General features: G+C 47.3%; 1 protein-coding gene across 2 annotated transcripts; it reads right to left on the reverse strand.

Moving 5' to 3' along the window:
* Positions 1-644: 644 nt before the first annotated feature.
* Positions 645-22,208, reverse strand: EXOSC10 (exosome component 10). 2 transcript variants are annotated; one of them, XM_080657499.1, is made up of 25 exons: positions 22,066-22,208; positions 19,551-19,687; positions 18,195-18,318; positions 16,825-16,929; positions 16,343-16,508; positions 16,071-16,185; positions 14,658-14,733; positions 14,332-14,442; positions 13,978-14,121; positions 13,277-13,467; positions 11,994-12,150; positions 11,584-11,732; positions 11,298-11,348; positions 10,568-10,679; positions 9,385-9,435; positions 9,152-9,230; positions 8,953-9,062; positions 7,164-7,259; positions 6,801-6,875; positions 5,570-5,657; positions 4,514-4,587; positions 3,582-3,753; positions 2,759-2,817; positions 2,276-2,352; positions 645-1,487 (listed from the first exon to the last, which is right to left on the reverse strand). In XM_080657499.1, the coding sequence occupies exons 1-25, from the start codon at positions 22,189-22,191 to the stop codon at positions 1,457-1,459; spliced, it is 2,676 nt and encodes an 891-aa protein (XP_080513625.1). In that variant the 5' UTR covers positions 22,192-22,208; the 3' UTR covers positions 645-1,456. The 2 variants fall into 2 exon arrangements, with proteins under 2 accessions (XP_080513625.1, XP_080513626.1); XM_080657500.1 differs by lacking the exons at positions 645-1,487; positions 2,276-2,352; positions 2,759-2,817; ... (1 more) ...; positions 4,514-4,587; positions 5,570-5,657 and adding an exon at positions 5,696-6,388.
* Between the last annotated feature and the right edge of the window lie 1,277 nt (positions 22,209-23,485).

Genomic DNA, 23,485 nt, shown 5'->3' on the forward strand with positions numbered 1-23,485 from the left:
GTAGGCACTAAAATTACTTCCCAGCATCCTGTGTTGTGGCCCTGCGACTTAAGTTGTGACCAGTGGGAAGTGGAAATGGGCAGAATCCTTTTAAAGGGAGGCTGGGTGCTATCTCCGCCCTTCCTCCCAGCTGGCGGGAATGAGGATGAATGGATGGAGCTAGGACTGTTACTTGGCCATGAGGTGGATCTCACTGGTAACCCAATGTGTTCAAGCAACCAGATGGGAGCCAGAGTCTGAGGGCTGCCAGCTGCCACACTAGCTCTGGACTGACTATATTTACAGAAGAGAAGGAACATCTCTTTTGCTAAGCCACTGATAGCCTGGCTTTTCTATCAGTTTCAACCACTGGAGTCCTAGCTACTGCAAAGCCGAGCCCACTCTGGGACAGGGCTGTCCTGCTCCATGGGTCCCTCTCCGGGGCAGAGTGATGTCTGATTTGGCCCAGAAGCCCACAGGGTATGGCAGCCAGCCCTCTAGATAATTTGTGGGAAAAAGTTCCAAGAAAATAGGTTCCTTGTTTCAGTATTTGTGAGGGGGGAACAAAGGTATTATTCTGTGTGGGTTTTTAAATTTAATTTCCCAGCTCAGGATGAAAATCAAATAATATTCGGAAGAAATAACTGGAGACTGGATCACAAATGTATACAAGTTCCATGCAGTATCATTTTAAAAGTACAAAAATGGAAACCTATGTGTTGAATAAAGGGGGTTAGCTAAAACCCATTCTATAGTGGGACTCCTTACAGGTAAAAAAAGCCCCAGTAGAGAGAGAAATCCAAGTTTATACATTAAATACATTTACAGATAGTAAAAAGCCTTTATATCGAAATGTTATCTCCATGTGGTAGGATTATAGATGATTTAATTTTCTTTCCTTTTTTGTTTTCCTCATTTCCTATAATGAACATGCTATGATTTTATAATTGGCAATAAACAAAGTTAAAAACAAACAAACAACAGAAAGGAACAGGGAAGGAGCAGGCCCTCCCGGGGCCCTGTTGGCTCCGCCTCGCCCTGCCAGCTCCTCCTCCCATTGGCATTCTTACCGCGTGGCCTCCTTCACCTCACCTGGAGGCCTGAAGGGAGGAAACGGCCCTGGACCTTCCTGACATGGAGCCAGCTGAGCACAGCGCTCCCTGCCTTGTGGATGTCGTCCTTTGCTGAGTCCGGGGAGAGTCTCCTCGTTCATTCCTCTTTGGGGGGGTTCGGGATTTCTCCGGAAATCACAGTAGCCCCCAAGGCCATACTTACCCACAGACAGCTGAAGGTGTTGATCTGAAGGGGGTGGGGTCTGCCCTGTCCTGCCAGCGCTGTGGTGGCAGCAAAGGAAAAGCCAGGAACCAGTTTCCTTCCAGTAGCATTATCTTTAATGGTTTAAAAATGAGTCTGTACAAGACCTGCACCACCATTTGGTGCTTCCAGTCCATGGGGGTCCCAAGGCTCTCTTCCAGCACTATCTCTTTGGCCAGTTGTGCCTGAAACCCCTGCAGAGACAGCATGAAAACCCGTTACTTCTTTCAGTTTGGATGGATGTTTGTTCTCAGCTGATTTATAAAATGCTGCGGACACCAATGATGCAGAACTGAGGGAGAATAGCTTGTTTGGCATCCTGGAGAATGGAGCAGGGCAGCAACTACCCCTCCCCACCCCCACACACACCCTCCATGTGTGGGTGGGCTGGGGCAGTTCTCTGAGGCCCAACAGGGGTTGGCTGAGCTGACCAAGATCTAAAGGCAGGTTCCTTCTTTGTCATGCACACCCTGGGGCAGGGGTGGGGAACGTCCCACCCACGGGCCACACGAAGTCATTTGGTCTGGCATTAGGGGTGAGTTAATTAAATGTTTGACTAAATATAACAAGCTAATTTTTAAATTGATAATTTTGTATGGCCCTCGAATGATGTTGTAAATATCCAAATGGCCCTTGGGAGAGGAGGTTCCCCACCCCCAGGTCCTTTGATCTCAGGGTCTGCTCTAAGGATTAGGATTTAAATTCTCAACATCTGGTTTGTTTGTTTTCTTTCCTCTGAAACAGGCTCATCTAGGGAAACTTCAATCCTGTTTGCACTGAGGTGGCCTGGGAAACTGGTAATGGGTGGAGAGAGCTGAGGAGGACGGGCATGTGGGCCCTGGGACGGTGGCCGAGACTGACAGGTGGCATCCCACAATCACTTCCCCTCTGCCCATCTCCGTTTTTCCAAAGTCAAAGCGGGGACATGGTCCCGAGAGGCTGAGCATCCTCCCGTCGAGCCCTCGGGGCCTCCACTACATACCTGTCTGACTTTCCAGTCGGAAAGGACATGCTTTTGTTTCCCATGGACTGTTTAAGTTTTTTGGCTGCAAGACATTTCTGAAAAGGTAAGAAGCACAAAGACAGGATGAGCTATTCAAGGAACTGGAGGGCTCCTCCCGGGCCTCATGCTCCACATGCCAAATTCTCAGCCCCATTTGGCTCTGCCTGGCACCAACACCCACACGGGGCAAATACAGGCTTGTGCCGGCACCAGGGGTGTTTCTGGCCTGCAGCTACAATTCCCATGGCAGCAAACACAGAAAAACACACACCAGCCTTTATAACCTCTTAAATTTTTTTTTAACTGCTGGAATCACTGGTGTGTATTGTCTGTGCCTGGGAAGAAATGAGGTGAGGGAAAAGATATGCAAGAGGATTCCTGGATGGACCGGTCTTCCCAGCCAGAGAAGCGGTAAGAAAACAAGCACCAGGCACTCGCTAGAAATCCAAGTGTCTTTCTTACCTTGCCAGACGGGGTCTGCTTATTTGGATCAAACTGGGAAGGTTTGGGTTTGCTGCTTCCTGAAAGGTAAGAGTGATCATGTGAGTGGGTTAACACACGCGGCAGGCTCACTGCTGGGCTGGGCGCTCATCACTGCAAGTGTGGGCTGTCAGTGGCTACCCTCCATGAGAAGGGACGTATGGCTGATGTAAATTCACGCCAGGTTCCCAGTATGGAAGGGCAGCGGACGGCCAGGCTTCCTCACAGACCTGTCCTCAGGGGTCAGGGCGGTGCTAAAGCACTGGCCACTTTTACATCAAGGAAACCCGTTCAGGCCTGTGTGTGCTAGATGGTGCCAGCGTCCACAACTTGGACTGAGGTGACCACCCTGCCCTGCCTTCTCTCTCTTCAAAGGGACACATTGGCAAGGAGGCTGGTTGTCAGGAATGCCATCTGCAACCTTCAAAGTAGATGGGCTCTCACAGGCTAAGGCTCCGAAACCGGAGCTTCGCATCATGGGCATTGGGTTTTCCCCACAAACAAGATCTGTGAGAAGCTGTTTTTGGACACAGGCTACGGTGAGGAAGGGGGCAGCCACTGTAGAATGCATGCCTTCTTGCTAAAGCACTCTAGTGGCTGGTGCAAGTCAGCTCCGGCGGCAGGTGGTGGTGGTGGGGGATGGGTTTCTCCCCGTCACTGCTGTTTCTCTGGATTGCTCTCCTAAGTGTGGGCTGTGCATGTCTTGGGCAAGGCTGTCTGTGACTGAGTCCTGCTTTCTTTCCTCTACAGCCGCCCTTCATCTGACCTGGACAGACACCCAACAGGGCAGCAGATCTGGCCTCACCAGCAAAAGCCTTGAAGTCTGACTTGCTGTAGTCATAAGGGGTAAAATCTTTTTCCGGTGCATCTGGGTCTTTCGGCTTCTTGGAAACTTTGAGTCGTTTCTTCTCCTGTTTCTGTTCTGTGGTCCCTGGGTCACTTGTTGCTCGCTCTCTCTTCATGGCGGCGTTTTCCAGCTGTAGATCGAACACACCCACAGGAAGGAAGATGGAGGTACGTGAGAGGAGGCAACCCTGCGGGCCTCTGCTGTGAGCACACTGCTAGGGATTCAGGTGCCTCCTGCGCGGCAAGATCGAGCAGTGACGGTGAGAGGGGTGGGGGCCAGGGAGTCTGAGCAGAGACAACACGGGCCATTTAAGAAAGGCCGGGGCCGCCGAAACCGGTTTGGCTCAGAGGATAGAGCGTCGGCCTGCGGACTGAAGGGTCCCGGGTTCGATTCCGGTCAAGGGCATGTACCTTGGTTGCGGGCACATCCCCAGTGGGGGGTGTGCAGGAGGCAGCTGATCGATGTCTCTCTCTCATCGATGTTTCTAACTCTCTCTCCCTCTCCCTTCCTCTCTGTAAAAAATCAATAAAATATATTTAAAAAAAAAAAAAAAGAAAGGCCGGGGCCCAGCCTTCCAGGCACTCTGGGGTGAGAAGAGTATTTATGGGGGCAGAGGACACTGTGGCTTCACTTCCTATCTACCGCTGGTCAGGCGGGAGGCTTATTTACTAGTGTACAAGCACAGGGGAAGAAACCACCCAAGAGGCATTACAAATCATCTTTTCTGAGGGGAAATGAGGCAGGCGCTAACTGGCAGCCAAAATAAACTGGAAGGACACGAGCATTTAATTCGCAGCAGAGGTAAGTCCTCCTGATATCTGAGGAAAATCCTGACAATGACCCGGGGCATCTCATTCCTCAAAAGACCAAGCAGAAAAGCCAGCACGTACGGCAGCCTGCCGCCGGACAGACACGGCCTGCTCCGCCGCCACTTTGTACTCCTCGGTGGCCTGGTCCCGGGCAGCTGCAAGAGAGAGAACTGTCTATGGAGCTGCTGACTCAGGCCAGGGCTCCATCCCCACCTGCCTGACCCGCCCACGGGTTACCAGTGGAGGGCACCCTCCCTGCTGCTCAGCCTCCTGGGCTGGTTCCACCTGGCTCCCCAGCCTCTGCAGGGGGGGGGGGGCCACTGTTCTCAATCTGACATGATGACCACCACCCCCCTCCGCCCCACAGACCTGGTCCTCTCCCAAGAACCCACACCCAACACCAACGGCCTACTTGACATCTCTGAAGATGTCAATAAGACTCTCAACCACAGCATGTCAAGGACCGGAACCAAAACCTCTTGGGCATCAAACAGGCTCCCTCCTCCTGATGGAGACCCCATCTTTCTAGCTGCTCAGGACAAAACCCTCCTGCACCCACTGCGCCTTCCTTTCCCTCACATACCATATCCGACTCATCACCAAGTGCTGTCGGCTCTACCACAGGAACCTCCAGTTCTGACAACTTCCACCCCCTCCTCTGCTGCCATCCTTCCCAGCCAGCACCCCCTCACCTGGATGACGACCATGTCTCCTCACCGGGCTCCCACCCCTGCCCTCTACGCTCTGCTCCCTACACAGCAGCCAGAGCGCCCTTTCCAAAGCGTAGTCAGCTCTTGGCACTCCTCCGCTCCCAGCCTCCGAGGCCGCCCAGCTCACCTGGAGTGCTCAGCTATGTCCTCAGCCCCTGCCTCTCTCCCGAGTCCCCTCCACCTCACCAGCCGGCACCTCCTACCTCTCTCTCTGCGTAATGCCTACTGCCATCTGACAGAACATACATGGAGGGGTCTATTGTCCACTCTCCCAGTAGAAGGCACGCTCCACAGGGCAGCGGCTGTATCTGTCTTGTTCATTGCTGTGTCTGGCACTTTGTCGAATGACTGAGTAACAGAATGATGCACCGGGGCTACTCTTTAACCAACACCTGAGTGGCTGAGTTTACAAGGAAGTGAATGCTACCTGTTTGCTCAGCTGCCTTCTTCTTGGCAGTTTCTTTAGATTCTTTTTGTACCTGTACCTGGCTTGCCAGCTTCCAACGGTTGCTGATCTATAATGAAAACAAAACAAAAAAACTCCAAAACTCAGTCACCTAGGAATGCTTTATTTTTTTAATGAGGCGATGCAGGGCATGCTAGCCTAGTCACTACACACATTCTAAGTCATAAATTCCAAATCTGATGACACAAAAATAAAATCTCATGCTGGCTTTATTTATAATACTTATTAAGAAGGACAAGATACAACTGTTCCAGGCACTGGGCCAGAGGCTTTCATATCATCATTCAACCCCTTCCACAGTCCTGGGACAACAGGCTCAGAGAAGCTAAGTAACTTGTCCGAAGGGACACACACGGTTAGTAAACGGTGGAGCTGGAACTCAGGCAGGACTTCTGCAAGCCTGAGGGCTCCTCTGTGGCAGCACATTTACCTGCGGCCTCAGAGCACATCTAGGTGGTGGGAGACGTAAGCACGGTAAGGGATGGAGGGCTGTTGAGTGTGCCACACCCAGTGCGGGGAAGAGGAGAGAAGGCAAAACCTCTGTCTGACTCCCCATTTCTAAAAACAACAAGCTAGCGACCAGCGACAGGGCTGAGGCCCATCAGGGTTTTGGCCTGATTCTCGGGCGGGGCTGGTGAGCAGAGGGAGCCAGGCCACCCATCTGATCAGAGCAGGCACTTCCTGCAGGGAGGAAGAAGGCTGTTAACAATTAACACGCTGGCTCCCAGGAACATCTCATGGGGATCCAGGGAAGGTGTTTTCTTATTCTTATTCATAATGCTGTTAAAAACAAACCAAACAATATAAAACAGAGTGTTTTAAAATTTAAGCTGTCACCTTTAAGAGCCTTAAATTAATATTCACACATAAAAATGCATAAAGCTGTACATTTAACATCTGGGCACTTTATTACATATAAATTAAACCTCAATTTTAAAAAAAGCACAAAAAAATAAAAACAAACCAAAACCGCCCCCCAAAGACCTGTTTCTTAAAGGGTTTTCCCCAAAGCTCCTGAGAATGGATTAAAGGCCTGCCCTCTCTCTGGAGAAATGCTTGTATAAAAAGGGTTTCCCATTCATTTTCAGGGCGTTTGCAGATGGGTTTGTTTAAAACAGAACCTTGGTCAAATAATTAAGGCGTCTCCCTTTCTTAGAAAGTCAGTCTTAGAAAGGATGACAAATCCACTTACTTCATAGATTTTTGATGACGGGTCAAACTTTGCTGCCTGAGAAATGTGAGCATGGTGTTCTATCGAAGGCAGAAACTGGATAAATGGAAACAATCATGTTAAATGCTGTAAAAAATGGAATCTGGACCCAGGCTTCGGGGTACCCAGAGGGGATTTCTGGTCGGTTTCATCTCAGGAGGCCTCAGCTCAAAGCGTCAACCTGGCCTTAGTTCATTGGCACTCAAAGGAGGTATTCCTGTTGGTTTCGTGTCAGAAGATCTCAACACCCCACGGGGACACTGGGGACAACCCACACCCTGCACCCTCTCTTCCTTTCCAGACCAACACCCCCTGTCAGCCCTAACATACACAACTAACACTCACCATCCTGAATGGATTTTCAAAGGACTCCATTATGCTCTGGGCTTTCTTCTGTGCAACTGTTAGTGGAGCCTTTCCATTTTCCTCAGCACTAGGTTCCTGCAGAAACAGACAGAAAACAATCACTTATAACTGTAATCATTTTGTGACATTAAGATGCAAGCAAGAGAATAATAATGGCTAATGTCTATGAGCCACTCGCATTTATGAACCACTACACTAGTCTGTAACAGCACACTGTAGAGTGTTTAATATACAGTTAGAAAAGCCCTTACAACCTGTGAGGTAGGTGGTGCTATTCTCACCATCTTCCAGATGAGGAAACTGAGGCTTGGAGAGGTAAGACTTCCAGAGCCTTAGAGCTAACAGGCAGAACAAGGGTGTAAACCCAGGTCTGTCTGCTCTAGAACTCCAGATCATAACCCGACACTGACCTGAAATTTGTACTTATACACCTTTCTGAGTAATCAATGACATTATGCAGCAGACTGCTGCTTCCAAGTGGGTTCATAAAACGTGTGCTATCCTGTTGCTTACTCTGTGTTAGTCCCTGCCACTCAGAGCACAGGGAGAGCACAGCCTCCTTCAGCCTGAGGGGCACCTCCATGTTCCCACAGCCACAGGGCACGCTCACACTGTGGGCTGCCTCATCACCTTGACGGCTCATTACCTCTGTGGTCAGCTAAAGCTTCCAGACTTCTTTCCTCATGAATTACTGAAGCAAGACCTGATCTAAATTTATGTAACTAAGTGAACAGAAAGCTAACTCCCAGGCAGTGTGCTCTGCGGGCGGCATTTCCCCTCCTGGCTTTGGCCCAGCATTCCAGTGTGACAGCATGGCTGTGGACTGGGATTCTGAAACCCGCTGAACCAGCAGCTTTTTGTCATCTGAACGTACGTTAAGCTGAATATGTGTCTCTATCTAAGTAGACTGTACTATGCTTCTCGTTCTTGGCTCTTTCTTTCTAGAAATTATGATGTTTCCTTTCTGCCACATCAGCTGCCTGCAGCATTTAGAGTTTTAGCCTTTTATCCCTGGTCATTCCAGGGATCATCCATCCTGACGAACAAATGCACCTTGAACTTTCTTTTGCAAAGAACCTGTAGTCAAGTCACTGGCAGGAACAAGAAGCCTGCTGGGTGGGACAGGGATAAGCTCTGTTACAACCCAATGTACATTCCAGAAGCACAGCCTGGCCCGGGTTGGCCATACTGTCTGCAGACTGAACAGAGTCACTACCTACCATTACTCAGCCTCTTTCTGGAACGGGAAACGAATTTCACCCCACTTACTGGTGCCTGTGTATCCTGCTCCTCACTATGTCTAAGAAGCCACAGTGTAGAAAAGCTTGTCAAAGTTTTCTCTCTATCCCACACACACCTGGGTGGGCTGGCACTAGTCAGGGAGGTATGCGCAGGACATTCTGCGATTCATCAGAGAGCTCACTCCGGCCCTCCCGGGAATCGGGTGGCAGTGTGGAAATAGTCCTGCTGGGCATCACTGGCCCACGCCCTCCTCCCTCCCAGGCATTAGTGAGCATCAAAATGCCAATCCTTCCTTGCAACGTTCTTCACACGGAGCTCACTCATGGAGCATACTCTATCCACCTCTCACGGATCCCCTTGTCCAGAGGAGCAAACCACCTTGTGATCTGCCTCCATGCCTATCCCCACTGCTGCTGGGTCTTACTTTTGTCATTAGTTTCAGAGGTGGAAGCAACCTGCCAGGCATAAAAACGCAGTACATTTCTGTGGCTCTACATCACCTCGCTGACGTTGCTGTATGACTCACGTTGAATAATGTGATGACAGCGGTAGCGATAAGGCATTTGGAGTCCAGCAGGGCCTCGTCCTCTCCTCCGGCAGGGAAGAGGCTTGCCTTTTTCTGCACTGGCACAGGCCCTAGAGGGAAGGAAGGCAGCATGGTCAGAGCCTACAGGGTCGTGTACCTGCTTCCCAGCCTCTCTAGACTCCAGAGGCCTCGACATTACCGTTGGCTGGGGTGACAGGATAGCCATCTGAAGGGGCGTGGGAGCAGTCATGAGGTCCAAAGAGAACATTCTCCAATCTCTGCATAGAAAAGAAACCAACAGGTGCAATGAATCGCCTGCCAGCACGCAGGCGCTCCTGCCAGTGCGAGGCGCCGGCCTGGCAGGACGTTTATTTGGCACTGGCTTGGACCACTCTCTTCCCAGGGGACGAGACAGCAGACACGTCACTGTACCTCGGGATTGGGCAGCGGTCCGCTCTTCTTCACTCCAGCCGCTACTTCAGACTACACAGGAGAAACAGAGAGAATTAGGAAAGTGGCTGAACTCGATGCCACACACATTTGTTCCTCAGCACAGACTGTGTCCCTTCACTAGACTGTGTTTTTCAAGAGCCCAGAGATTTCCTTCACCCCTTCATCGTCCCAGTGCCTGGCACGGTCATTGCTGAGTGCTCCCCCATTATCTGCAGGATGAAAGAATAGGCCCTTTATCATGACAAGGCACAGTGTAGGTTTCCAAAGAGCCTGAGAAGATTCTTCTCTAGTAACCAGGGATCCTCTCTTCACGTGGACAAACGGTGGAGCTAAGACATTTTACTAGTAACATGAAACTTCAAATGTGTTTATCTTCAGGGTCTCTTCTTTTTCACCTCCAGGGAGCTGATTCTAAGTTTTCCTGAATCAATAATCATCCAAAAATTTACAAACACGATTTAGCACATATTGATAATGCTACTGAGGCAACACATTAAAAACGGTTCGAACACAACACAAATCAAACATGCAAACCTACGTGAACAGGTACCACACAGGAGCACACACACCACTGGCACCTGAGCAGCACACGCACACACAGCAGCTCTTTCGGAACCCCCCGTTCTCCTACGTCCTCGTCCCCTGGGCTTCAGGTTTGGAGTGAGCTGTCTTTGACTCCTTCCATTATACCCAAGTGCACCTGCCACTCAGAGAGCACTCGGCAGTCCTAAGCGCAGTGCTCAGAGAGAAACGGCAGCTCTTTTCACCATCCGCTTTTCTTCTCACGGTGCTTCTTGTACCTGCCCTTTCCTCTCCGGTTTGTGACCACCACCCTCGTTAGGGCACTACCACTCACATCTGAGCTCCCCGACCAGAGAGCCTCCTCCATTTTATTCATGAGGTTAACTGCCTCCGAACAGGTAACCAGCCCAGTCACTAGACATTACTTGCCGTTAGACCATCAGAAATAAGGTCCTAAGAAGGATAAGCTTTAGCAGTGACTATCATAAAAAAGACACTCCCACTGGATTTCGTAAGCCCTGTTATTTCCTTGTTTTTTAGAATGGAGAGCTCTTTTATGTAGGAGACTACAAGGAGTTAAGACGCTGACAGACAGAACAGGCCTGCGGACTTGGGAACCTTCAGCAGAAAGGCTTCTTACCTTCAGCAGGGGCATGTCCCGAGCTTGCTGGATTAAAAGATGCATCTCGTTGATTTGTTGCCGTACGAGAGGGGGTACAGGGTTGCAGCAAGCTATGATGCCCTGAGGTTCCCTGAAGACAAGAACACACACAACTCACTACTTAGGAACACAGCCGTCAAAGGCTTCCAGACAAGAGCGATGATCAGGGAGGGCCAGGGCGCTATGGCAAAGGGGAGACTAAGAAAACTGACGGCAGGGAAGCGGGGCTAGCCTCCTCCACACACACTGCAGCACCGGCTTGGAGCAGGTGCTCTCACAGCCTGCCTCCTGCTCTCGGGGCAAGCAGAGAGGACGGTAGCCCTGCTGATCTGCAGTTCCACAACGGGATGAACAGAAGATTATGGATTTAGATTCTGTGCTTATACTTCAATTAACATCATAAAACATTTAAAACCATGAGATGCCTTAGTCTGGAGAGAATCCCTTGAAAGTGGATGCCGATGCCACAGGCTCAGAGGCTTACACAGGACTCAACATAAGGCATAACCACTGAAACGTTCCAGTTCAGAAGTTTCAGTTCCTGAATGGCAGCCCGAGGGCAGAAGCTCTACATTCCTGGACTGGAGCACTTCCTTAGAGGCTAATCTCTGAGTCAGCCTTGAGGGAATAAATCACAGAAGCTTGCTTCTGAAGGACAACGTTTCTCTGCTGAGAAAGTCGGAACATGTTCATAGGTGCTCAGACTCACTTAGGCAGCTCTTCAGCTATCTTTAGCATCATGTGGTTTGGCAGTACATATCTGGAACAAAACACACAATGGGTGAGTTACATTAAGTTCAGCCAGCAAGTTCCATTAAATGCTATAACCCCGGGGGAAACGTAACCAGCTTTCATGGCAAAAGGAGAAAAAGTCCATTATTTCCTTGTTACCAGATCTGCTCAGTCTAAGAGAAATGTTAAAAGAATCTCAAAAAAAAAAAAAAAGGAATAAAAAAAAAAAAAAAGGAAAAATAGAAGAATCTCTAATCCCTTACCCATAACTTTCATCTTCCCTCCGAGCGGTTTTGTCCCTCCAGGCAAACAGTAGCTGGAAGGCTGTCAGCTGCTGTGTGTTGAGATGCTTCTTTTGCTTCCTATATAGTTCAAGGTAGGACTCATCCGTGAAGATAGGTTTGATGAATTTCTGCAAAATGTTTCACAATATTCACGATCAAAATTGTGCCCTGGTGGTGAAAGCCTGGGGCGGGGGGAGAGGTGGCTAGAAGGGGTCAATCGGGGGAAAAAGGGGACATATGTAATATTTTCAACAATGAAGATTTAAAAAAAAAACTGTGCCCTGGGCTCTTCAAACATCTGGCTCTCTTCATAAATGTGAAGAGCAAGGAAAGAATTGGGGCCTCACCAGAAAGGAAGGAAGCCCGGGTTCGCGTGCTGGTGGCTTTACCTTGAGGCAGATATCCCTGCTGCGCTGCCACACCACCTGCAACTGGACGGGCTGGCCGTTGCCTCGCTCCCACAGTTCCAGCCTCATTTTATCGTAGATGTAAAGCAGGTAATGGGTGTCATCTCGGGCGTAGCTGAGCATTTCCTCGGGCAGAGGTCTAGAATCGCAACAGAGGAAACTTTCACTCATTTCCCTCAGCAGCAGCAACTGAATGTGTCTACTCTGTGGGTGCTAAGCCTCGCTTGGCCCACTCTGCTGTCAAAGAGTCTTTCACAGCTAAGGACAGGCCACGGTTTCACAGCCGGGTAGAAAGGACGGCAAGACAATGATGTTGAAAGTAAGGGCTTTGTCACCTGAGTCTGAGTCTTAGCTCCAGATATCTGACCTTGCGTAAGTCACCTAAGCTCTCTGAGCTCACTTTCCGGACCTATAAAATGGAAAGGCCCCTCGTAGGCTATTGTGAGGATCACGCAGGACAACATCCCTAAAGTTCTTAGCTTGGTGTGTGGCACACGGCAAGGGTTAACTAGCAGGCAGTGGCTTTTAGATTTCGTCAATTTTCACCTTCTATTCAGACTTTAGATTCTCTTTATAAATTCTGACATGCAGAATTGAAGAAAAGTTTAGTGGCTTCTTCATACAATAGCCCTGCAAACTTACACAGAAAGCTAGTCATCTGAAAAGGATCAAGCTGAGCAAGAATTCCAAAAAATGTGGGAGGGCGCCATCACAACCCTATCCTATAGTAAACACTTCTTATAAGGCTAACTTTATCATTTAAATTTTTACTTATTGATTTATTATTATTTTTTAATTGATTTTAGAGGAAGGAAGAAACATCCATTTGTTGTTTCACTTACGTATACATACATTGGCTGATTCTTGCATGTAATGTGACCAGGGGTCGAACCCGAAATCTTGGCCTATCGGGATAACGCTTTAACCAACTGAGCAACCTGGCCAGGCTCAACCACGTGCCTTAGCACTCTCACGCCTATGGGAGATCATCTCACACACATACAGCCATCCCCATTAGGAGATCTGAGTTTCAGATGAGATGTCATGGACGAATGCTGACATGGCACATCTCTTTCAACCACTCTTCCATGGAGCATGGAGTAACACAGCCCTACACAATTCTACAATTCCAGTTTCACTTATGCCAATGGGAACGGCTCAACTCAAGACTCAGTGTTACAGGCCGAACACAGGTCTCCACGGATGAGGTTAATGAACACCCGCTTTCCTCTACACCCGTATTTCCTCGTCAGGAGCAAACTGACCGTACTCTCCAGTCAGCCAGCTGGTACTGCTTGTTGGATTCCACGTTGCAGTAGTGTTTCAGCAGATGGTCGAGCGAGTGCCTGCCCAGGTTAAGCAGGCGAGCTGCCTGATGGGTATCAAACATGTTCACCACGTACAGCCCGAAGTCTTTCTGCAGCCATTCTATGTCTGAATCAGCACCATGGAAGACCTGCAAACAAAACCAGAGCCCTGCACAACTGTGTGGAGACCCCGTGCTCTGAAGTGAACTCTGCCTCCAGGTTATCAGAACACTGGAATTAGAAGCCAGAAGGAAGAGTAAGATGGGCTGAGTTCTAAATGCTTCTTTTAATTTGGGCCCCAGCCTTCTACACTCCTAATTGCACACTCTTAAAAGTCTGCTAACAGCCAATGATTCTAAGGAAGCGGCTCTGCTTGCTTCAAGGGTAGTCATTAAGTTCAAACAATCTTGATGGCACAGGCTCATTGCCGTAGTCATTAAAATGATTTAACATTTTTCTGGGTGGTAATGAGCTAAGTCTTAGCTGTTCTAACAGAGGTTTAGAAACAAAAGCAGTTAATAGTGTGTGGTACCCGAGTGTAGGAAATTACAACGATTTCTCTCCATTTTATTGGGCCTATGTTGAAATAATAAAATAGTCAACTGAAAAGCACTTTAAGTCTTGCGCTTACAGGCAGGAGCTGAAAAAGGCTGGCTGACCTTGACAATAGCTGGGTCTGTGAGGCTCTCGTTGAGAATGTACATGTCACTTCGCAGTTCCAGGGTGTCAACAATGAAGTCTTCTGTCCGGGTGGAAATCTGCATGAGGCAGGTCAGCCCCAGGAAGCTCCTGTAAGAATGGTGCTAAAACACACGGAAAGAAGGAAGAACAGGAAAAACGGATTTTACTAGGCGTTCCTCTACTGATTTTGAACCGTCAGTTATGAAACAAAGTTGTAGGATTAATTACTTTTTACCAAAGCATAGATTTAAATTCGTATTAATTTTATATTTCTCGAGTAGGTGAACTCACAGAAAATGTGAAAATCTCACTCCAAGCCATTTACAAGTTACCTCCAAGTCTATAGCAAATTCTTGACAATTCAGGAGCTTCTCGTTGAGTTCCACTAGTTCATCCAGGGAAGATACAAAATGGCAGGGGGTTTCTCCCACAGGCCTATACAACTGGGTCACAAAAGTCCAGGCAGAAAAAGAGAGGAATGTTAAGAATCATCCTTCACTGAAGTTCACAATGAATTAAGAGTTCAATAAATAATACAAAGTCATAACCTACTATTTTAAAGATATTTAGGGAAAGCCCAAATTATATCAGCTAATCTCGTTGTTTGATTCTTCCTGGGCTACTCAGATACCAGCCATAAAGTAAGTTGGGTGCTAACCTGGGGTTGTGGCTTTTGAAGAACTGAATCCGGTGGAGTGAAGTGATCTAGTTCATATTGATAAGGGTGTGCAAACCTGAGTAAATAAAACAAAACCAAAAAAATCTTTTTTTACTAATTCCATGGTTCAAGGTAAAACTGTTTTACTCCAATTTGTAAAAACAAACGGAAAAAAAGACAATTGTGAAAATATTTCCTCTATAGAAAAAGCATCAGTATTTCTCTTTTTAAAACATGTTTTTAATTGTTTTTAAGAAAGAGAGGAAAGGAGTGTGAGAAGGGAGGGATAGAAACATCAATTAGTTGCCTCCTGCACGCACCCTACTGGGGATTGAATTCACAACCCGGGAATGTGCCCTGACTGGGAAAGGAACCAGAGACCTCTTGGTTCATAGGTCGATGCTCAACCACTGAGTCACACTGGCTGGGCAAAAGCATCATTATTTCAATGATAACTGAAGTGCATAAAAAAAAAATTCAGGTGATACTCGCTTGTCCTTAAAGTAGGACAATTAAATCTATTATAAGGATTTAAGCACTTATTTGCAAAGGACTGTATGGTGGGTGTTGTGGATGATACAAAAAGGCGAAGTATCCAATTCCTTGTGGTTTGGAATAACAAAGTTGTGAAGTGAGAGAGGGTGGGGCAAATATGGTTGTGTATCAAATAATGTCTTTTTTCTGTTCCTCCATCATCTACTTGTATGAAAATCCCGAGCTCTGGGCTCCTCGAGGGCAGGGCTGCCTCTCATTACCTTTGTTTCTTTAGCACTTAACCTGTGGCTCACAATGGAAAGCTGAGGCTGAAGGAGTGCTCAGACAGACTGGCTATATGTGAGAAAAAGACCAGTACTAAGAGTTCTCATCACCTCTTTCTTTATTCTGAGGACAAAGTCCTTTTGTCTGTTTTAAGCAAAGGTTTGCCAAAATGCTTATTCTGCCAGTGAAAAATGCCTTTTCCTTAATTTATTAGTGAACCTTAGCTTATTGTTGGAATCCCCAACTAACAAGAAAAGCAGAGTGGTACAGAGAAAGAACAATTTAAGAAAACTTGGGCCAAAGTTCTGTGCAAAGTCAGCATCTCTAATTCTGTTTTCACATCCGTACAATGGCGAGGGGAGCCACTGTCCCCTCATAGGACTGCACCGAGGGTCACAGAGGCCGGTGCTGGGCAGGCCCTCCGCAAACACAAACAGGAGATAAGGTGAAAAATTCTTTGTGTTTAGACATTTTACAAAAGTAAAGCCGAGTGAAAATGTGGCACAAAGATAAATTTGACACAAGAAAACGTGGTACAGAAATACAATATATAGGTGAAACCTATATAATTTTATTAACCAATGTCACCCCAGTAAATTCAATTAAAAACAGCAATGCAAATGTGGCATAAAGTTCAGACAGGCAGACACTTACATGTCCTGCTCCACTTGCTGCGTTCTCTGCTGATGGATGAAATCTGCCAGAGCAGCGGGGACATCCAAGTCCTCAGGACGATCCTGTGGGCACTCCCGCCTTTCTCTGGAGAGTGCTGGAGACCCAAGCAGTGACACACACATCACAAAGGGCAGACACATTTACACCTTGTCTAGGCGTGGGGGGTTACTGGCTCCCTTTGAAGGAAGGACCGTGGGAGGGAGACCTTTTCCCTTTTACCAGTTTTGTTAGGCAGAGCGTGCACTACTTACCCTGAGGGAGGGGTTTCTGGGCATTGGGCTTGATGAAGATTTTAGGACGAAATGGAGTGTTGGAATTGTCAATCTTCTCTCGGAACTTAAGCTGAGGTCGGATGATGTTTTTTGCATGAAGCAGCCGGAAAGTTTCAGATTTTGTTTTTTTGCTATATTCTCCTGCCTATGATCAACGAATACAATACTTTATAACACAGCAACTCAATGAATTAGAAGAATAAATTCCAATTGATGCCTTCCAAGAGTCATTCATTTAAGAATGGGTGGGGGGAAAAAAATAAATGTGTGTGTGAGACTCTGGGGGCGGGGGGGAGGGTGATGTGCAAAGTAGAGAAGAGGGTGTAATAAAGGTATATCTGTTTATGAGAATGAGTGAGGCAGTGGCCAGTGCTGCATCCAACAAATTAGAACAGAAATGCAAACCAGAAAAGGCAAAGGCTGACATTAGATGCTGTAGGGAATGTGAGAGAAGCCCTCACCTTACGGTTCCAGCTGGACACGATTGTTTTGGGGACCTGTAGTCCTGTGGGGAGGACAGGCTGTTGATTCTTATTCACACCTGATGCTTCATCCAGTAAAATACCCTAAGAGTGGAAGAGATATTAGCTCAGTATCTTCTTTTCAGGGTTAACAGAGTTAATTACCTAAAAGTTTAGAACTAGCCCTAACCGGTTTGGCTCAGTGGATAGAGCATCGGCCTGCGGACTGAAAGGTCCCAGGTTCGATTCCGGTCAAGGGCATGTACCTTGGTTGCGGGCACATCCCCAGTGGGGGGTGTGCAGGAGGCAGCTGATCGATGTTTCTCTCTCATCGATGTTTCTAACTCTCTCTCCCTCTCCCTTCCTCTCTGTAAAAAATCAATAAAATATATTTTTAAAAAAATAAAAAAAATAAAAGTTTAAGAACTATATTCAGAGAATTATATGTGAGAATATATACATATAAGAGCAGACAATTAAAGCATTATCTGCTCAAAGACAGGGCAGAAATCAGCCACTCCTAACCCTTGTTCAACTCTTTTTACAGTTCTGAATTGGGCCGAAACTTCAAAGCTGATTTAACAGTGTGACGCAGCCCTCCAAAATAATTAAAAAGACCCTAGACTGCAAATAATAAACACAGAAGGACGGTATTTGCAATGAGGATGAAGCATGTCCTGACCTACTTTGTACTATGGAAGCAGATGCGGAGTATTAGCTGGGGCACCACTAACAGAGTGCACCCAGGTGACAAATGGTAGCATGGCGGGATATGAAATCAGAAGACACGAGAAACCACGGAAATACCTATGGGCATTCAGGCTATGGAAGAGAGGGCTTCATAGGACAGGAGAGTCTGATTTAAATGTCTGCAGCACCTGCACAGGGCTAGATTTGTTTTGGATAATCTGTGTATTTCTGTAAATAATATTCTGCTGTAGAATTCTGTGTAAAGGCAGTAAGCTAGATCAAATGACCCACATACCCTTCCAATCACGTGAGTCAGAGTGTTTAGTAGATTGTGAATAACAGTGAAAATAGAGTAAGTTTAGGTTGGGCTTTGCATCCAGAGACCTCTTCTCTTATAATACAAACAAGATTTGCACATCTGGAAGGTAGATTTATAATAAGGCACTTTAAAAATAGGGCTCCACTGGGCAGTGATAGTTTTAGGTGCTATACTTGAACACAATTGCAATATTTCTTAGGGGAGGGGGAAGCCAACTATAAGAAGAAAGGAATGGTATAGGCAAGAAACGCTGAACTTTCTTTTCATTTCCTAAGGTGCCTGTTTTTTTTGTGTTTTTTTTTCTGATAACAGAAAAGCTCTTCATTTGTTAGTTATATTAAGAGTAAGGTGCAATACTCACCACTCTTTCCAGAATAACATCATTGGTATCAACTAGTAAGTCAAACTTGTCCTCCAACTCAGTCACTTTACTTCGATCCTTAATGTTGCTTCGACATCCATGGTACTGCATTACCTTGCTCATGCTAAGGACAAGAAAACCAAGATTAGTTTGTATACTTTTATTCATTTGTTTACAATCTTGGAGAAAGTTTGAAAGGCTTGGCTCAGACTATTTCTAATACTTTATGATTGAACTAATAAAACTTGCACTCTTATTAAAAACATTGTGTGGCCCTGGCCAGTGTGGCTCAGTTGCACTGAAAGGTTGCTGGTTCGATTCCTGGTCAGGGCACATGCCCAGGTTGCGGGCTCAATCCCCTGTAGGGGCCATGGAGGAGGCAGCTAATTGAATTCTGCTCTCACACAGATGTTTCTCTTTCTCTCCCTTCCTAAAAAACAAAACAAAACAAAAACATTGTGTGGCCTTGGGAAATTCACTATACCTCGCTAAGACTCATCTGCTAATTGAAGGGGTGGAAGAAATTACCTCAAAGCTGCCTTTGAATTCTAAAAAATATATAATACAATGTAAATAATGTATTCTGCAGTCATTGTTTTAACATAAAATTTAAAACATTTTCTAAATCTGTCATGCAACAGCAAGACTAGTGTTTGTGTATTGTCTGCCCTAAAATCTTATCAGAAAGCTAAATCTTGTGACTCTTCAATTTGTGTGAAAGAATCTTGAATCCGTTTCCAAGTCCTATATAAAATCAAAATCCATTGCATCATTTTTATACTTCATAGCTTTTTTAAAAATATATTTTATTGATTTTTTTATAGAGAGGAAGGGAGAAGGATAGAGAGTTAGAAACATTGATGAGAGCCGAAACCGGTTTGGCTCAGTGGATAGAGCGTCAGCCTGCGGACTGAAGGGTCCCGGGTTCGATTCCGGTCAAGGCCATGTACCTTGGTTGCGGGCACATCCCCAGTGGGAGGTGTGCAGGAGGCAGCTGATCGATGTTTCTCTCTCATGGATGTTTCTAGCTCTCTATCCCTCTCCCTTCCTCTCTGTAAAATATCAATAAAATATATTAAAAAAAAAAAAAAAGAAGAAGAAACATTGATGAGAGAGAAACATCAATCAGCTGCCTCCTGCACACCTCCTACTGGGGATGTGCCCACAACCAAGGTACACGCTCTTGACCAAAATCAAATTCAGTCCGCAGGCCGATGCTCTATCCATTGAGCCAAACCGGTTAGGGCATCATAGCTTTTTATAGCACAGGAAATGATGGTAAATAAAACCCACACACATTTCAGAAAACGATATTCATTCCTCTAAACATGAAAAACAACAGGATTTAGTACTTACCACTGAAGCAACCTGTCTCCCTGTGTTTCACAAAATACCTGGAAGCCAGGAAAACTTCGGTAAAAATCATACTCATCGCCAAACTGTGGTAGGCCCCCAGATGCCTTGGTGACAGCCACTACTGACCCAAGAGCAAACTGCCAAAAACCAGAAAAACAAGCATGTTTTAAACATCTACTATACACAACACATTGTGCTAGATCAGGGGTGGGGAACCTTTTTCCTGTCAAGGGCCTTTTGGATACATATAACATCATTTTGGGCCATACAAAATGATCAACTTAAAAATTAGCCTGCTTGCCCTAGCTCAGTGGTCGGCAAACTGCGGCGGTTTGTGAGCCGCGGTTTGCCGCTCTGTTGACTAATGAGTTTGCCGACCATTGCCCTAGCTGGGCATCAGCCTATGGACTGAAGGGTCTGGGTTCGATTCCAGTCAAGGGAACATGCCTGGGTTGCAAGCTCCATCCCCAGTAGGGGGTGTGTAGGAGGCAGCCGATCAATGACTTTCTTTCCATTATTGATGTTTCTATCTCTCTCTCCCTCTCCCTTTCTCTCTGAAATAAAAAAATATTTTTAAAAAAGATTAAAAAAAATTAGCCTGCTATATTTGGTCAAACATTTAATTAACTCTCTACTAATGCCTTGGCAGGGCCAGACCAAATGATTTCGCGGGACTTATAGTGCCCGCAAGCTGGACGTTCCCCACCTGTGCTAGATGATGAAGACATACAATCTCACAAATATTCATTTGGTGTTGATTTTACCCCAGGCTCTCAGGATACAATGGTGAACACGAAACCAAGTTCTGGAGCTTACATTCTTGGAAGAGTGGGGAATGAAAGAACAAATCTATCTGTCTATCTATCATCTATCTATAAGCCTAATATGCAAAGTGTCCCCTCGGGAGTTCGACCCGGAGTTCCATCACTTGCTATGACGTGCGCTGACCACCAGGGGGTGGCGCAGAACGAAGGGAGGCCCCGGCCAGGGGCCAGCAGCCCCTAGGGACCCTACCTGTGCATGAATTTCATGCACTGGGCCTCCAGTACATATATAATACTAGTATGCTAGTATTCAAAACGGCCTGGGTTTGAACCTTGACTCTGCTACCTACTAACTGCTATCTTGAGTAAGTTATTTCGTTTATTTGGACCTTAGTTTCCTCCTTTGAAAAATAGGCATCACAAAAGTGCCTACCCCGTAAGTTGTTGAAAGGATTACAAAAATGCATAAAATCACTTAGGATCACTAAGCTTTTAAAGCCAGGATAAGCACAGTCTAGATCTTTTGGAAGACCAATTGATTATGGTTACTGCCCACAACTGGACTTCTGTTTATGGTTCAGTTCGTGCCAAGCAGTCCTCTATTTTAATTGTGTGATAATGAGAGGAAAATCCCGACATTGCTATCATAGATAATGCAAATGACTTCATTTTGAGTTGTGAAATAGATGTTTCCCAAGAAAGAAAAGAGAGCCCTAGCTGGTTTGGCTCAGTGGATAGAGCATCGACCTGTGGACTGAAGGGTCCTGGGTTCCATTTGGTCAAGGGCACAGGCCGGGGTTGTGGGCTCCATCCCCAGTAGAGGGCGTGCAGGAGGTAGCCAATCAATGATTCTCTCATTATTGATGTTTCTCTCTCTCTCTCCCTCTCCCTTCCTCTCTCTGAAGTCAATAAAAATATATATTAAAAAGAAAAAGACGAAGGAAGTGGGAGCTTGACTTATGGTGGCGTACGCAGCCCCTGGTGAGCATGCAAGTTCCCAATCAGGACCATGGCTAGAGGTCCAGGAACTTATTCAAAGCCAAATAAATGAGTTAATAATAGCATCTGCTAAAAATAAAGTGGGTATACCGTGGGTGGAGTTTTGGGGAATTTGTAGTCCTAACTTACAAGTTATTTTAGTTTCCTAAGAGCCATGCATGAGGCGTTTAAACCCAGTTTTATGTTTGTTCCTAGTTGAGCAGCATTGCCCAAATCATTTAAATGAACCCTCTCTGTGCTCCTTCGAGAAGGCACTGGTCAGTGTTCCATGGTACCCAGAGGAGGAAGACTCGGAGGCAGCTGTAACAGGTGAGAGTAAGCCCAGGTTTGGGGCTTATGTAGGACTGGAGCCCAGGAGAGGGGAGAGGTGCCATTCCTGGTGCAGGAGAGGATGCAGGCCGGTGTGGGCAACATCAGGCGGCCAAACCCCTCCGGACAGTTGGTTGAGTGTCTCAGGCAGGGCGGGGGCGAGATCCCGAGGGCTGGGGCATCGGGGTGACAAGGAAGCCCTTACCCCTGTGGAGAGGGGTCTCCTGGGAGAACGAGGGCTCTGGGAAGCGGGGCGACCCTCAGTGGTCCGCGTGAGACCCCATCCCCGGAAGGTTTAGTGAGAGACTGTCTGGCGCTCGGACTCCGCTGAGGTGCGCGCGCGGCCGGAGAGCGGCCGCCGAGAGGGCTCGGGCCTACTCCCGACCGGCCGCGGGGAGCTCCCGGTGCTCCCCCAACCCCTTCCCGAGGCCCCACGAACTCACCTTCACGAAACTGTCTGCGTCCGGAAATCCCGGCAGCACCATCTCTTCGTCGGACTTGGCCGCGCTCGACGGGGATGGGGCCTTAGACTCCGCGGGACTGGGAGGCGCCATTTTTAATGCCTGCATGGCTCTTCTCGCGAGAGTGACTCGGGCCGACGCGACCGGGGCGCACCGCGCATGTGCAAAGGGGGCCGGTGTTAGGAGAGTGAGTTGGGCTATCATCCCTGCGCTCTCCACGTAGTGAACTTTTACTTTTTTCTTTACTCCCATATTTTATCATCCCAACAACCCAGTGATTTAGCGTGAGACCCGTAGGACCCAATTACCCTCATATTTATTGTTTTTTTTATCCTCACCCGAGGATAATTTTTCCATTGCTCTCTAGAGAGAGTGAAAGGGAGAGTGGGAGAGAAACATCGATGTGTCGATTGGTTGCCTCCCACATGCGCCCATCCTAGGGCCAGGGATGGAACCTGCAACCCAGGTATGTGCCTTTGACCGGGGATCCAACCCTCAGTGGACACTTAACCACTGAGCAAACCAGCCAAGGCTATCCTTATATTTAAAGCCGCTCTTCGCAAGCTCTGGTTCGTGCCCCCTTCACGCTCTTGGTCTTGGCTCCTGCAGTTACCCCCTCTGCATCAGCTGTTTCCTGGCTACTGGTTCATTCCTAACAGCCTGCTGGTCTGCTGGCATCTCTCCCAATAAGAGGCAGAACAAAAACCACCACTCTGCCCCACACCTCCTTCCAGTCACCGTCTCATTTCTCTTGCTCCTGTAGGCAAAGCACTGGAAAGGGCATCTATCTATATCAGGGGTGGGCAAACTTTTTGACTCGAGGGCCACAATGGGTTCATAAACTGGACCGGAGGGCCGGAACAAAAGCATGGATGGAGTGTTTGTGTGAACTAATATAAATTCAAAGTAAAGGAGCGGAGGGGAGAGCAAGAGAACCGGATAGAACAGCCGGATCCGGCCCACGGGCCGTAGTTTGCCCATGGCTGATCTATATGCTACTTGCAATGCCTCCAACTCCTCCAGTCACATGTTCCTCCCCATCTACACTGCTGGAGCCGCTTGCTTAGGCACACAGTGGGAACTCAGAGCATTTGCCGCATGTCTAGAGGAGCTCTTGTCATGAGGGAGGCACTATTAGGCAGCTCAGGAGATGGATTTGGGAAGCTCTGTGGGTGTATCCGCTTTCCAAGGCCAGGGCTGGGACCTCCTTAATACAATTCATTTGGCCTAGTAAGTGTTCATTAAGTGTTAGCTGTAACCATTATTCAGGATATCCTACTAACAGGATACTTGTTTTTCACTGTGTCTCCCCCCCCCCCCCCCCAATTGTGTATCCTGGCAGAACAAAGGCCTAGTCTAATTCATTTTAACAATATTTTTGAGCATTTATTTCACATGGTTC

This window comes from Plecotus auritus (genome assembly GCF_963455305.1).
Source record: "Plecotus auritus genome assembly, chromosome: 2".
In the NCBI taxonomy this organism is placed as follows: domain Eukaryota; kingdom Metazoa; phylum Chordata; class Mammalia; order Chiroptera; family Vespertilionidae; genus Plecotus; species Plecotus auritus.

Coding starts and splice junctions, on each gene's coding strand:
- EXOSC10 (XM_080657499.1), bottom strand. CDS start 22,191: ATGCAGGCATTAAAAATGGCGCCTCCCAGTCCCGCGGAGTCTAAGGCC. Junction 16,930..18,194: donor ATGTTATTCTGGAAAGAGTG/GTGAGTATTGCA, acceptor TTCCACTCTTAG/GGTATTTTACTGGATGAAGC. Junction 3,754..4,513: donor CTGTCCGGCGGCAGGCTGCC/GTACGTGCTGGC, acceptor TTCGATCTACAG/CTGGAAAACGCCGCCATGAA.